The sequence below is a fragment of the Cnephaeus nilssonii genome (genome assembly GCF_951640355.1).
Source record: "Cnephaeus nilssonii genome assembly, chromosome: 16".
Taxonomy (NCBI): domain Eukaryota; kingdom Metazoa; phylum Chordata; class Mammalia; order Chiroptera; family Vespertilionidae; genus Cnephaeus; species Cnephaeus nilssonii.
Window position 1 is genome coordinate 32,215,750 of NC_137087.1, and position 15,161 is coordinate 32,230,910.

At 34.5% G+C, this 15,161-nt stretch overlaps 1 protein-coding gene across 1 annotated transcript in view; it reads left to right on the top strand.

Moving 5' to 3' along the window:
- The window catches only part of PCDH15 (protocadherin related 15), a gene marked incomplete at its 3' end in the record, with an annotated part of 650,107 nt that overhangs the window by 334,192 nt on the left and 300,754 nt on the right, over positions 1–15,161 (top strand). Inside the window, exons 9-10 of the mRNA XM_079793021.1 lie at positions 2,229–2,337; positions 14,154–14,266. Coding sequence (XP_079649147.1) covers positions 2,229–2,337; positions 14,154–14,266 — 222 coding nt within the window. The remainder of the gene's footprint in view (positions 1–2,228; positions 2,338–14,153; positions 14,267–15,161) is intronic.

The following is a 15,161-nucleotide window of genomic DNA, read 5'->3' on the forward strand; positions in this document are numbered from 1 at the left end:
AATAGCACACTTGTTTCTTTTACTTATTCATTTCTCACTATATGATATACGAAAAAAAAATGAGGAATTTAATTAGCACTTCTTCCTCCTTCTTGGTTGTATGCTATGTTATTTTTAGTTTTTATTGTTTATGTAACTCTAAAGAATATGATTAAAACTCCATTGTTTATTCCAACAAATTTAGATAGTATAGAAAGAGGATGTTTAAATAACATGGCTACCAAAACTCTTAACACCTCTTACGTGTTGGTTACTTAACAGTGCCACAGAAATAAGCAGAGTGAAGGTGATTAGCAGGGACATCCTAACTATCATGATCTGTTCACATTTAGCTCTAACAGAACAGCTCAGAATAAATTTAAAAAAAAGATAAGTAATTAAGTTACTTCAAAAAGCTGGAGTCTAATTAGGAACCCTTGGTATATTGCCCTGACCATAGAAAATGAGATGGGATTTCAGAAAATCCTGAGATTTGTAATGCCTCTCGAGATCTGAGAAGATTTCACACTTTTGGAAAAGTTACTGCAGAGTTAATTAGTTGAACCAGGAGTAATGTAGCTCAGCTGTCAGCTGACATTGGCTGATACCATTAGATTCCTTTGAGAAATGGCTAGAAATAGCTGATCAACCCATAACTCCTACATTCAAACATTTGTGCTTTGAACAGCGTTGGGAGTTTTTCATTTTATAGAGAAATATAGGTACTATATAGAAAGTCAACTGACAATTGGAAAGGTACATGTTTGTGTGTTGGCTGGGGAAGGCAGTTAGAGAGGTGAATGGATAGGGAGAAAGTAAAATGGAGAGAAAGAGGCACAGAAACAGGTAGTGAGGGAAAGAGTTTAGGAAGAGTGTTGTGTGAGAACAGTAGTCATCTGGATTTAATTGAGTAATTTTGATATTGATTGGCATTTCATAGTTCCAAATCCACAGTTAGAGAAGTGAATAGAACATTGGTAAGTTATCCCTACCTAGAGCTCTTTATTTTTAGGAAAATATTGATAGCATGTAAACCACTGAGAGCCCATTAGCGATTCTGATCTCAACAGAGCTACTAAAGATGTATAAGAGCTCCAAATTATTGGTCAATTATTATCTTTAATTATTCCAACTTCAATAACTTAATATAACTTAGTTGTATACTTATACTTAATATATATGTATAACAATAATAATATAATTTAATAAAATTTAACATTGTAAATAATGCTTTAATATCATTACTCTTTCTTAGCATGCCAGAATTGTATGTTTCTGCTGAGATTGTAAACTACTGATTTTTTGTAAGAGTACATATGTTTCAAGGTCTATTACTTGAGAAGAACTAATAGAAAAGAACAGTATACTAATTCTTAGAACCTGAAACTGTCAGATATTAAGATATACTTTATTGTCCTTTATAATTACTGCTTACATATTTGGACTAAAGGTTGCAAAGACTTAAACCCAAACTGTATACTAAGGGTATTAGTTCAAAGAGATGTTAATGTGTGGTTCTAGAAAATGTGCTAATAATACCTCCTTCTTAGGTAATCATTATGCAAATTAACACACTTACGCCTCTGAAAAGACCTGTAGTAGATAAACTTTTTCAAATTATATTTTATAAAATATTTCTCAAGCTTATCTCTGCATAGTGCACATTTGTTTTTTCAGCATACCCATCATAACCTAGTACCAGTGTTAACAACCTATGTCCTATTCACCACTGTTTTTATAATTAAGGTTTTATTGCAACATAGTCATGTCCACTTGTTGCTCTTCTCTTACAATGGAAAAGTTGAGAAGCTGCAACAGAGACTGTATGCCTGGCAAAGCCTACATGTGTAATATTTATCATCTGGTCCTTCATAGAAAAACGCTTGCCAGTCTTAAATAAAAGATGGCAACAATACTTGGTAGTTTTTTATTTCTTTTGATAAGATGTTCTAGAGAAAATTCAAAATTTATTGATATCTCTTTCCCTTGTTTTCCTTTTAGGAGAAATTCCTAGTATAAAGTTCTACGCATGTAATTGCTATGTCTTTTTATTTCAACTTGGAAGACACCTTGCTCCTTCAGATTCAAAATTAACCAGCCTAAGGTGTTATATTACCAATATTAAAACCTGCGTTAAACTGCTGGCTCAGTTGTCATCTAGCTGTCCACACTATAATATCTTAATGTCAATTTTTCATAAGGTATTAGGAATGAAGCTGAACTAAACTCTCTGACTTTATTTTTTTCAGGAAGAACTGAACCCCATCATCATTACCCCACCCATCCAAGCCATTGATCAGGACCGGAATATTCAGCCGCCATCAGATAGGCCGGGCATCCTCTATTCCATCCTTGTTGGTTTGTATCTGCTAACATTTTATACTTTCAGTTATCACTCTGGAATCATGTAGGAAAAAACTTGTCTCAAGTCAGAATAAACAACTTTAACAACAAATATTTTCTTTTGGTAATTATTGTTATTAAGTATAAATAAATGTACAGATTTTTTTTTTCTTTCTCAGAAATAGTTTCAGTGAAATGTGTAGAAGAACAAAAGGAAAAACTTTTACTGAAATAGTAAAACAACTTTAAAAAATAAGAGATTAATCTACGTATTGGTGTTTTCCTCAATATCACCTCCTAAAGAATTCTCTAAGAAGAAAAAAAAAAGAAAAACTTACACTGTTTGCTCTATCAGTATTTTATCATTGGTGGATGCAGATACATAATTCTGAAAATATATGACTGAATTAAATAAGGGCATTTGGATCCATATGGGAGAAAGAGAAAGATCATAATTAGCCCAAGGGTACGTAATACATTATTCCCTTGGCTAATTTTTTCTTGAAAAATTTTACAGAAGCTGTCTTAATCCATCCTTGTGCATATACTGCTAATTGTACCAAAAGAAAAAATGATGAGAACTTAATTATGTTACCCAAATTGCTTTTTCCCCACATGAATTGGTTTTGCTGAAATATGGATGCTGCTGCTTTGCAAGGTTTTTAGTCTCTGGATAGACAGATGCATCTGAGACAGACCATACATCCCTTCACAAAGGAAAAGTTGCTTTCGAAGTATGCTTGAAAATAACTATTCAATGGAATTCAACATTACCCTCAAACTCTTTCTATTCCCATGTCCCAGCTACATATATACACACATACATAAGAACCCAACAACCTGCAGACCTTAGATTTCAAAATATGATGCTATAGTCTATTTAAAAATGCTATCGGTAAAAAAAACCTCAAGTTTTGTTCCAAGCCTTTGGTCTCTAGAATATATCATATACCAGTGGCTGAGATTAGACTATTAAATTTTTAAAAAGCTCTTTTGAGCATAAGCATAAGCTTCCTTTAAGTCTATAGGACTCTTGTCATAGATAAACAGAAATAGGGATTTTTCATATAATTAACTGAAGGCTTGAGATATGTCAATCACTGCACCAGATGCTGTAGATAGGACTGTGAGGGTTAAATGTTCTAAGCTAAGGTGAGGTAGAGCATATGACTGAAAACGTGTCAAAAGGTAAAACAATACACATAGTTTTAAGCACTATCAATAAAGTATGAGACATATCATGTGGGCTTATGGGAGGAGAGTGCTAAGGTTTTCTAAGAGAATTACTTAGAAAGAGTTATTTCAGTAGAAAAACTGGGATTTCTGGGTAGAAAATGGCAGACAAAGGATCTAGATAGATAATGCGGTATATGTGAAGTCCAAAGGATGAAATTTAAAGATAGTCTTGGGGAGGCATGTTACTTAGAGTGAACTGGTATCCATGGGCATTTGTAAGGTTCTTCACATTTAAAATTACATATATTGCCCTAGCCAGTTTGGCTCAATGACTAGAGTGTTGACCTGTGGACTGAAAAGTCTTGATTTTGATTCCAGTCAAGGGTGTGTACCTCAGTTGCAAGTTAGATCCCTGGCCTCAGTCAGGAAGTATGCAGGGGGCAACCAATCAATGTGTATCTCTCACCTTGATGTAACTTAACTCTCTGTCTCTCCCCCTCCCTTCCACTCTCTCTAAAAATCAATGGAAAAAAATATCCTCGGCTGAGGATTAACAAAAATAAAATTTAATGTATTCTTTCTTCAAATAAAAGAGCAACTACTCTATGGAGCAAGACGAATTCCTTATGCTGTAAAGCTGGTTTTCTGGCAACAGAGACCAGCAATAAATAATTAATATAATAAACAAATGAATAAATACACGTATTTATAAAAGATAGGTGGTGGCCGGGGCTATGGAAAAAATAAGAGCTAGGTGAGCAGGATTGGAAGTACAAAAGAGGTGTTGCAATATAAGTTTCAGTATTAAATAAGATGATCAGAATATGCTTCGTTAAAGAGGTGAGATTTGAACCCAGTCTTATAGAAGTTGAAGGAGTTAGGGATGTTGATGTGTGGAAAGGCAGAGATAAAAGCTGGAGTTTGCCTGGTTTGTTTCAGAAACATCAAGGAGGCCAGGAGCACTGAAGAGTAGTGAGTGAAGAGGAAATAGAAAGAAGGGGTGAGAAATAAGAGGAGGCCAGGAAATACAGTTTTGAATACTAATGATCTACTTAGTATTTTGCTCTGAGTGAAATGAGGAACCAATGTAGAAATCAGAGCATAAAGATGACATAATGGTAAGTTCCATCAATTTCTAACTGTAGGATGGTGGGTAGTCCTAAAGAATAAACATAACCTCTAACAGTAAATTTGCTTTCACATCTATGTTAGTACTTACATTTCTAGAAGGCAGGCATGATAGGTGTAGAGAACGCAGCTTCTGTATTTTTACTGCCTATGTTCAAATTCTACTTTAATGCTTGCCAACATGTGATATTAGGCAAATTACTAACCCCTCTGCTTCAAATTGCTCCTCTTTGAAATGGGGTTGATCAAAATTGATCTTTCTATAAAAAGGTTTGGAGGATTTGATCTAATTATATAAATATGTCTAGTGTTTGGGAAAAGTTAGTGCTCAAATAACGTTACTTGACGTTGTTGTTACCATTAGGAAAAAAATGAAGCATGTTTCCTAAGTCATACAACAATGGTGTGTGTGCGCGCGCGCGCGCGCACACACACACACACACACACACACACAGCTTGTAACAATATCCTTTTCCACATTCTAGCCTTTTAAACATTAAGTAACCTTGCACATAGTATATTAGGTGCATTTCTTCATGCCTTTTGTTCTCTAGAATTTTTACTCTAATTTTAAATAAACTCCATCAAATTAGAAACTGTTTTCTTCTTTTTTTTTTTTTGGATTTTTGGCTTATTTTTCTCTTTTACCAGGAACTCATTACTAGCAAATAAGGTAGAGTATTGTGGATTATTATTATTATTATTATCATCCTTTAAGTAAGAAAAAACTTTGATTTTATGGCACACATTATTGGGATATGTTTCCTCAACTGTACATGTAATATTTACTGATATCAATACCAGTCATACTTTTTATATCTTCCTCTGAAAATTCTTTTAGAAAACTATTAATTTCTGAATACTTTTTAAACTTCTTGTACTTTTGCACATAAGGGTCACATAGTTCAGAATAATAAGCCACAAAAACTGGAACTCATAAAAATAGATTTCCCTAAAAATTAGAGAGTAGAATGAGTTCATAGATGAACATATTATTGACAGTAATGAGATAGGTAGGACGTATATTAGTAAAGGCTAAAGTTGAAATGCTTTTATAAAGAGCCTCCAGAACTCAGTGACTTAAATCAAATATGTACAGTAAGAAGCTATTTTTTTTTCTCATGTAATGGCACAGATGTTTATGGGCCTGGGTTTATGGGAAATATTTATCCTCCTCAATACTTGGTTTGCTATGTTATTCCAGTCATTTACATATGACAGTCAATGGGGAAAATGGTAAGTCCAGGGTAAGTAACTGGAAGTGAACCAAAATTTGTCAAAATATGAAAACAATGCAAGCTGGAGAAATATAAGGGAAGCTGTAGAGACAGTGGGTGGTATTTTGGTGGTCTGTTGCTGTACAATAAACCACTCCAAAGATTAGTGACCTGAAATGACAAAGACTCGTTATTTCTCCTGATCCTGTGGGTTGATTGGAATCAACTGAGTAGTTCTGCTTTATTTACATGGTGTAGTTGAGGCTACTCTAATGTTTGCATTCAGCTGGAACTAAACATCCAAGGTGGCTACTAGCCCCTTCTCTCCATTTGGCCTCGCTCATTCAGTAGTCTTCTTTTCAGCGTTGGTTGTTGGCTTCTAAGAGAGTGAAAGTGAAAACTGCCAGTTCCAGCTTAGTCCTGGAACTGGAACAGAATCATTTCCACTACCATCTATTGATCAAAGCAAGTGAGGTCATCTCAGATTCAAGGAGGTGGAAAATAGATTGCTCCTTGATGGGAAGCAAAAAAAAATCTACAGCCATTTCTGATCTGCTTCAAGTAATTTCTTTTTGTGAGTATGTTTGTTTTTTTCACGGACAAGAACCCTCTTGTTTATTTTATTAAATATTTTTTTTGATCCTTCATCTCAAGCATTAAAAATAAGTTTGAGTAAGCCCTCTAATATTTAAAAAGTATACATGTATTACTATCATTAGTTAATATTTTAATGCTTAATAATTGCATAGAACACTGATTATTATTTATTACATTAGATATAAATCCACATTTCCAATAATTATATTAATTGCTTAAAAATTGTCAGTCTAATGTTATTTCAGGTCTGCTTGAATCTTTATGATTTGATTTATTAACATGATGATTAAGCCCTTACACTAGGACAGTGGTCAGCAAACATATTAGTCAACAGAGCCAAATGTCAACAGTACAAAGGTTGAAATTTCTTTTGAGAGCCAAATTTTTTAAACTTAAGCTTCTTCTAATGCCAGTTCTACAAAATAGACTCGCCCAGGCCGTGGTATTTTGTGGAAGAGCCACACTCAAGGGGCCAAAGAGCCACACGTGGCTCGCAAGCCTCAGTTTGCTGACCACGGCACTAGGAGCATGGCAAGTAAGTCTCCTGCCACTTGCTTGGTGTTTACTTTTAGTGTTATCTTTAATCTCGGGTTCATTGAAGAAATATTTTCCAACAACTTATTCATTTTGTGAGTATTAGCTTGGTGGAAAATGAATACTACAAAACACAGATCACTTAAACTTGCCAAATGTAAACCCAAACCCACAGCAATGTGCTGCAAGCAAACAGATGGGAGAGAGCATCTGTCAACCCTTCCACGCTCACCTCCCTCAAGACTTCTCGCCTGTGTCCCTACAAACATACCACAAATAGTCAGTCTGCATATTAATTATTTAAGCTGATTTTTGTGGTATTTTGGGATAAGATAAAATTAAAGTTTTAATAAGGGTGGTAGTTACAATTGTATGGGTCCATACAATTGCTCAAAAACATTGAAGCTAACGTGCATTTTATTGTATGTAAATTGCATCACTAAATAAAAAAACAGTAATTTGATGTTTTGTTTTGTTTTAAACTCAATTCCACTTTGGGGAAAACCACAGAAAACAATGAGTAAACTTTTAATAATTGAGAGATTAAACAAGATTTTTGAAATTTATTTCAGTGATTATAAGTGAATGGAATATTAGAAGATTTAGGAGGTTATAATAGTGGTACAAGTATTGAAAGGACAAGACTCTGATTAAGGAGCTAATGACATAGGCAAGGTAGAATCACATGGACAATATATGGAAAAATGTAGGAAAGGGATTTGGTGATTTGAACCCATCTAGTCAGCAAAATGGTAGTACGATTTGCAAAAATTCAGTTCATAGTTTTGTATTTGTTATTATGTGCAAAGCACAGATGTGAATATATCATCTACCCTAACATGGTGGTTCTCAAACTTTAGAGGGCATGAGATTCACCTGAGGTTATTCAAAGTGTACATTCCTGACCTTCCTTTTCAGAGATTCTGGGAAAGGATCTTGGTCTTTCTGATGCATGCAGTACTCTTTGAAGTCCTGCCATACAAATGCATGAGAAAAAAACAACACAGGCAATCTTTGTAGAATGTACCTAAGTTGAGAATTGGCATCTAATATAGTAATTTAGTTTTCTTAAGAGACAAATAAAAGAGAATTTGAGATTTTTTTTTGAGAGGGGATTATAGAATTGTTGGCAATATTTTTTATAAGAAAATGGAGTTTCTTATTTGTCAGAAATAGCTTGAAAGTAAGTTTGCAAAGGGAATGGATTGATACCTAAGGTGATATGAAAAACGTGGAATTGCGAGAAATGGAGTTTATTGTTTTCCATTAGAGTTACCAAAAATGCACAAAGAAAATTGAATAGCTTAAAGAATAAATTTAAAACTAATGAATAACAAGAATAGCAAGAGAATAACAAGAAATTAGAGGTTAATATCTACCATAGGGATAATATAATACAAAAAAAAATGTGCTTTTAAAGCATAGAAGAAGCCATGATTAAAATTACTGACAAATTTTTAGTTATATGAAAGGGGTAGCTGAGGAATTGACTATCAGGGAAATTGAATACCTTTAACCCAAAAATTAAAATCAAGATGAGAACTAGATGGAGAAAACCCAAAGCTTTGGTTGTGTTCTGGAAGAAGCAAAATTTTAGATGAATTTTGTGTTGATTGGAGAGTTTGATTCATTTACATTTAAAATAATTACTGAAAAGAGGGACTTCTGTCATTTTGCTCTTTGTTTTTAATATCTTATAGCTTTTTCATTCTTCATTTCCTGTGTTACTTCTGTTTTGTTGAATTTTTGTAGTGCAATGTTTAAATTTATTTATTTCCTTTTGCATATATCCTATAACTATTTTCTTTGTCTTTTCCATAGGGATTATAATAGCATCCTAAAGTTATAACATTCTAACTTGAATTTATACCAATTTAACCTTAGTAATATACAAAAGAAAAAAAAAACTTTGATCCTTTAAATACAATCTCTACTCTTTTCAGTTGATATAACAAAATTATATATTTATACATTGTGTGCCTAAAAACATACACTAATAATTATTTTCGATGAATTAGTCCTTAAATTATGTAGAAAACACAAAGTGATATGACAAAGCATCTATAATAATAAAAGCATAATATGCTAATTAGACCAGACAGCCTAACGACCTTCCAGACATCATTCCGGATGTCCTTCCAGATGAAGCCATGGTAGTGGAGGCCAAGGCAGAGGCAGTTAAAGGTAATCAGGCAGGCAGGTGAGCAGTTAGGGGTGATCAGCCAGGCATGCAGAGGAGTTAGGGGCGATCAGGCAGGCAAGTGGTTAGGGGCAATCAGGCAGGCAGGCAGAGGCAATTAGGGGCTATGAGGCAGGCAGGCGAGCGGTTAGGGGTGATCAGGCAGGCAGGAAGGCAAGCGGTTGGGTGATCAGGCAGTCAGGCAGAGTGGTTAGGGGTGATCAGGCAGGCAGGTGAGTGGTTAGGGGCGATCAGGCAGGCAGGTGAGTGGTTAGGGTGCTCAGGCAGTCAGGCAGAGTGGTTAGGGGTGATCAGGCAGGCAGGCAAGCAGTTAGGAGCCAGCAGTCCTGGATTGTGAGAGGGTACAGGCCGGGCTGAGGGACCCTCCACTCCCACCTCCCACCCCCATGCATGAATTTTGTGCAGTGGGCCTCTAGTTGTTACTATAATACTGGCTTTTAGAATTTCCCATGTATGTATCTTTACCATGTTCTTTATTTCTTCCTACTGTTTCAAGTTCCTTTCATTTCAACCTGCAGGAAACCCTTGAGCATTTTTTTTTTTTTTAAATATATTTTATTGATTTTTTACAGAGAGAAAGAGAGAGGGATAGAGAGTTAGAAACATCGATGAGAGAGAAACATCGATCAGCTGCCTCCTGCACACCCCCCACTGGGGATGTGCCCGCAACCAAGGCACACGCCCTTGACCGGAATCGAACCTGGGACCCCCGAGTCCGCAGACCGACGCTCTATCCACTGAGCCAAACCGGTCTCGGCGCCTTGAGCATTTTTTGAAGGGTAGGCCTAGTCCTAATGAACTTCCTTTTGTTTATCTGGGAGTGTCTTAATTTCTCTGATATTTTTGAAGGACAGTTTTGCTGGATATAGGATTATTTTTGACAGATTTTTTTTAGCACTTTAAATGTATTGACTCACTGTCTTAGGGCCTCCAAATTTTTTTGATAAAAAAGTATCCTGGTATGTGATGAGTCACTTCTCTCTAGTTGCTTTCAAGCTTCTCTTTTTGTCTCTCTTTTGAGTTTGATTATAATGTTTTGGTGTGAGTCTCTTTGAAGTCATCTTACATGGATTTCATTGAGCTTCTTAAATATTTATATTTATGTCTTTCATCAAACCTGTGAAAATTTCAGCCATTATTTCTTCAAATAGTCTTTTTGCCCCTTTCTTTCTGCTCCTCCTGGGATTCCAACAAGGTATATATTAGTTTACTTGATAATATTCTACAGGTCAATTTGAAACCTGACACAATGGGTCTGAGGCCACCTGTCACTACTTGAGCCAATTTAAGCAAAGACAGGGTTGAATCATATATGAGCATTTAATCCAATAATGTTGTCAATGTGAGGAGAGCAGTCATTCACCCTAGAAAATCTGCTCTGACCTCCTATCGAGGTACTTTATCTATTTACAGCCTTATTTCATCCTCCAGTTTCACAAGGTCTGTAAAAAAACTTCTTATCTATAGTTAGTAAGGTGAATAATTATTAAACAACAGTGGTTCTATTCTTATCTTGTGCCCTTCCCCACTATCATATTGGGCACTGTTGACTTCTGTTCAATCTTTTTTCTTTCTTTCTTTCTTTCTTTCTTTCTTTCTTTCTTTCTTTCTTTCTTTCTTTCTTCTTTCTTTCTTTCTTTCTATTGCTCAGACACAATAATTGCCATTGCCCTATCTTTAAGGTCATTTATTCTTTCTTTCTTTCTTTTTTTTTACCTGCTCAAATCTATCTATGAACCTCTCTGGTTAATTTTTTATTTCAATTATTATACTTTTCAATTCCAGAATTGCTTTATAATTTCTTTGTAGGGTTTCTTTCTATTGATATTTCCATTGTTTTCACACATCATTTTTCTTGACTTTCTCTACATTTCCTTTAGTTCTTTGAGTAACTTTAAAACAGTTGGTTTAAAGTATTTCTCTAGTAGGTCATTTTTCAGGTGTTTTTTAGGAGCAGTTTCTGTTAATTTATTTGTTCCTTGGATGGGCCATACTTTTCTATTTCTTTGTGCATCTTGTATTTTTCATTGTTATTGAAAACTGCACATTTGAACCTGATAATGTGATAACTCTGAAAAAGTCAGATTCTATAATTTCCCCAGGTTTTGCTGTTTAATGTCACTTTTGTTTATTTATTTTTTATTGTAAACTTAAAATTTACAGACATAAACTTAAGGAATTCTCTAGTATTTTCTGAGCTAGGCCAGTGGTCGGCAAACTGGTGTTGTTCCTTGTGATTAAGCCCCTATCCCAGTGGTCGGTTTGCTGCTCTGTTGACTAATGAGTTTGCCGACCACTGGGATAGGGGCTTAATCACAAGGAACAACAACAGCCTGTAATTATTGGAATCGATACATAGTGGCTTTCTTATCCACCCATCCCTGATATACTGTTGCTTTTGAATGTTCTAGTCTTTAATGCCTGACTTCCAAAGGGGGAAAAATGAGAAAAAATAAAAGCGGGGGGGGGGGGGGGAAGAGATTCTGGTTATTTAGATCTTTTGGAATTTATTTTAGTTTAGCAGTAGGGACTTGCACCAAGAGGTGCCACAACAGTGGCCTGCTGCAGTTCTGTGAGCAGAAGCAGCAAGCACTCACATGGTATAGTTCTCTGCTACGTGGAGGGCAGGGTCCTTTTTCCAGGGCCTGGCTCCCATGGCGCAAGCTGCTTCAGGAACATGTGTACAGTTTCCTGCCTACAGGCTGAGGGATGGGGGTTGGCTAACTGCTACTGTGCTCAGAACTGTAATTGACAGAAATTAATTACAATTTACTGTCCAATCCTTCCCCAGGAAGTTTCAAGACTCTAATAGACTTCAGAGTTCCAAAACAGTTACATCAGATGGATTCTACCAATGGAATTGTTGTCTAAGTAAAAAGATGAATTCCTGGTCCTTCTTGCACTACCATCTTCCCAGAATCCTTCAATACTATTGTGATTTTGATAGACTATGCCAAATTCTCCATCACAGGGTTTGTCATACCCTTTTACCAACACCAGGAATGTCTAAAAGTTCATATTTTCTCAAAGACTCACCAATAGAATGTGGTATCCAGCATGGAACATTGCTAATCTAACAGTAAAAATGGAATTTCAGTGTGGCTTTAATTTCATTTTTTTTATTCTTATGTATAAAAATGAACATCTTGGTTTATGGTCAAGAGTCATTTGCCTTAATCTATCTGCTCATTGTCTATCCCAAACCTGTTTTAAATGTATTGTTGATATTTTTCTTTACTAATTTGTGAATCTTAATAAGTTAGGGATATTAACCTTTTGCCTCTGATGTAAATTACAGTAATTTCCCCTACTTTGTCACCTGTGGTTTTACTTTGTTTATTTTGTCTTACCATGTAATTTGGTAATGTTATCAAAATTATCTCTTTTCACTTACTGCTTTTTTATTTTGAGTCATACTTAGAAAAGATAAGTCCACTCTCACTTGAAAATAGAGTTCATGTTTTTATCTACTATTAGCACTTGTATTGTTTTATTGTTCATTATGCATGAATGCCTTCTTCATCTAGAGTTTACTCTAGTATTGTGCATGAAGAATGGATGTGATTTTTGTCATTTTCTGTATGGCTATCCTATTAGATTAATGCGCTTATTAAATTTTTTTTTACTGTTTTAAAGTGACTCTATTATCATACGCTAAATTTTCATGCACAATTTTGACTTATTCTAAATTTTCAGGTCTATTTTACTGGTATAATTTTTTTCTTCTGTTTTTGTTTGCTTGTCTCAGAATTTCTTTTCTTATCTCAGAGTTGAAGCAAAGGACTAGTAGCAATTAACTCATTTTTGCATATGTTTGGATTCTGGCAAACTGGATTGAATGCAAGTTCTATATTACATTGTCTCTGACTTTGGACAAGTTATTTAATACCTCAAAGCTCCCTAGTCCTCCACTGTAAATGAAAATGATTCACAGAGTTATTAGTGATTACTTATATAAAGCATATGGCACAGAGTAGGCTTCAATAATTGGAAACCATGTTATTTTATTCTTATGAGTATTATTTGGCCAAATTCATATACTCTACAGTTAAATGATTTAATGTTTACTTTTCCTTCAAGTTGGGAAAAATATTATAATAATGTTGCAGTATACAAAGGTAGATGATACAACTGAAGGACATTTCTGTAAGAAGAAATGTAGTTTAACTCATTAAAATATCTACATTGAAGAAATATCATCTCTAGACATTAAACATATCATGAAAATATTTTATGTAGTATTTAAAATATTTTTAAAATATATTTTTATTGATTTCAGAGTGGAAGGGAGAGGAAGAGAGAGATAAAAACATCAACGATGAGAGAGTCATTGATTGGCTGCCTCCTGCACACCCTCCCTGACTGGGGATCCACCCCACCCCTCCGGCATGTACCCTGACCTGGAATCTGTGACCTCCTGGTTCATAGGTCGATGCTCAACTACTGAGCCATGCCAGCTGGGCTAAATTATTTTGTATATAATTGATGTAGTTAGTTTGATTCTTATCTTTAAAAAAATTTGGCCCGCTGGAACAGAATATGCTGATTTTAATTTCCAAGCATCTTGATATTTGGTACAAATTACCAGTCATTGTTTGTTATAAGATATGTTGAAAGACCATGCAAGCTATAATTAAGATTTATGCAACATTAAAATACAATTTTAGAATTCAAAATATGCTCTCTATACACTTAATATCTCTTTTTATGTGATGAAGTTTCAAATAATTAAAGAGCCCTCTTAATAAAGGATATTTGGAAAATCAGCCAAACATAACATATTTTTCATCCTCTTGCTCATAAACTAATTAATTATATATCACATTTGCATCTGCTTTCCCTAGACTGCATAATTTTGAAACTTAATTTACTAATGAAATCATGATTTTGTTCCTCAGTTAATGAAGGGAAATAGATATAGCAGATAAACATATTACTTATTGTTCTCAATTATGTGCTGAAACCTCAATGTCTTTCAGGGACTCCTGAGGATTACCCACGATTTTTCCATATGCATCCCAGGACTGCAGAACTTAGTCTCCTGGAGCCAGTAAACAGAGACTTTCACCAGAAATTTGATTTGGTTATTAAGGTAAATTAATTTCTTATTTCCTTGTGTTTATAAATTGCTAATAAAAAAAAAAACCTGTAGAGGCTACTGCAGGCACTTTAATGTTATAAAAGTTAAAATGAATTTGGACAGCAGTTAACCAATATTTTATTTAAACAGTAAAGTGCAGCAGTTTCAATCCATTGTTGCTTTCCTTTAAAATAATGTTTTATATTACAATGCGTTTCAAATACTGAATGTTTTTATATGTAATAAATGCTCTGGTCAAATGTATATAATTCTACATGCTGCCCTTTATTACATCTTTAACTTTTTTTTACTAAAAGGAGTTAATTTTTATTCGTAAAGCTTAACCAATGAATATATTTAAAATGTGCATGGATTAATATTTTATTTTATTAAAATATTATTACTATTTAAATATATATTTTTATTGATTTCAGAGAGGAAGGGAGAAGGAGAGAGAAATAGAAATATCAATGATGAGAGAGAATCATTGACTGTCTGCCTCCTGCACGCTCCACAGTGGGGATTGAGCCCGTAACCCAGACGTGTGGCCTGATCAGGAATTGAACTGTGACCTCCTGGTTCATAGGTTGAGACTCAACCACTGAGCCACACCGGCTGGGCAAAAATATTATTTTTATATGACATTTTTTCTAAATTAAAAAAAAGATCTCAGTTGTCTAGAAATTATTTTAATGTATCTCACTATTTAAAATTTTGATAGATGATTCTAAACTGGAAAAAAATTCAAATGAGGAAAATCCATTTGGAATTATAATTTTGGCATAATAATATTTCATTTTTCATGATAGAATCATTTGAAAGGTACTGTTAACATGCAGGTGATCTGTCAATTAATTCTGATAGGCTTCATTTAGAATGTAACATTTGAGCGGGTCAGTGAAGGGAT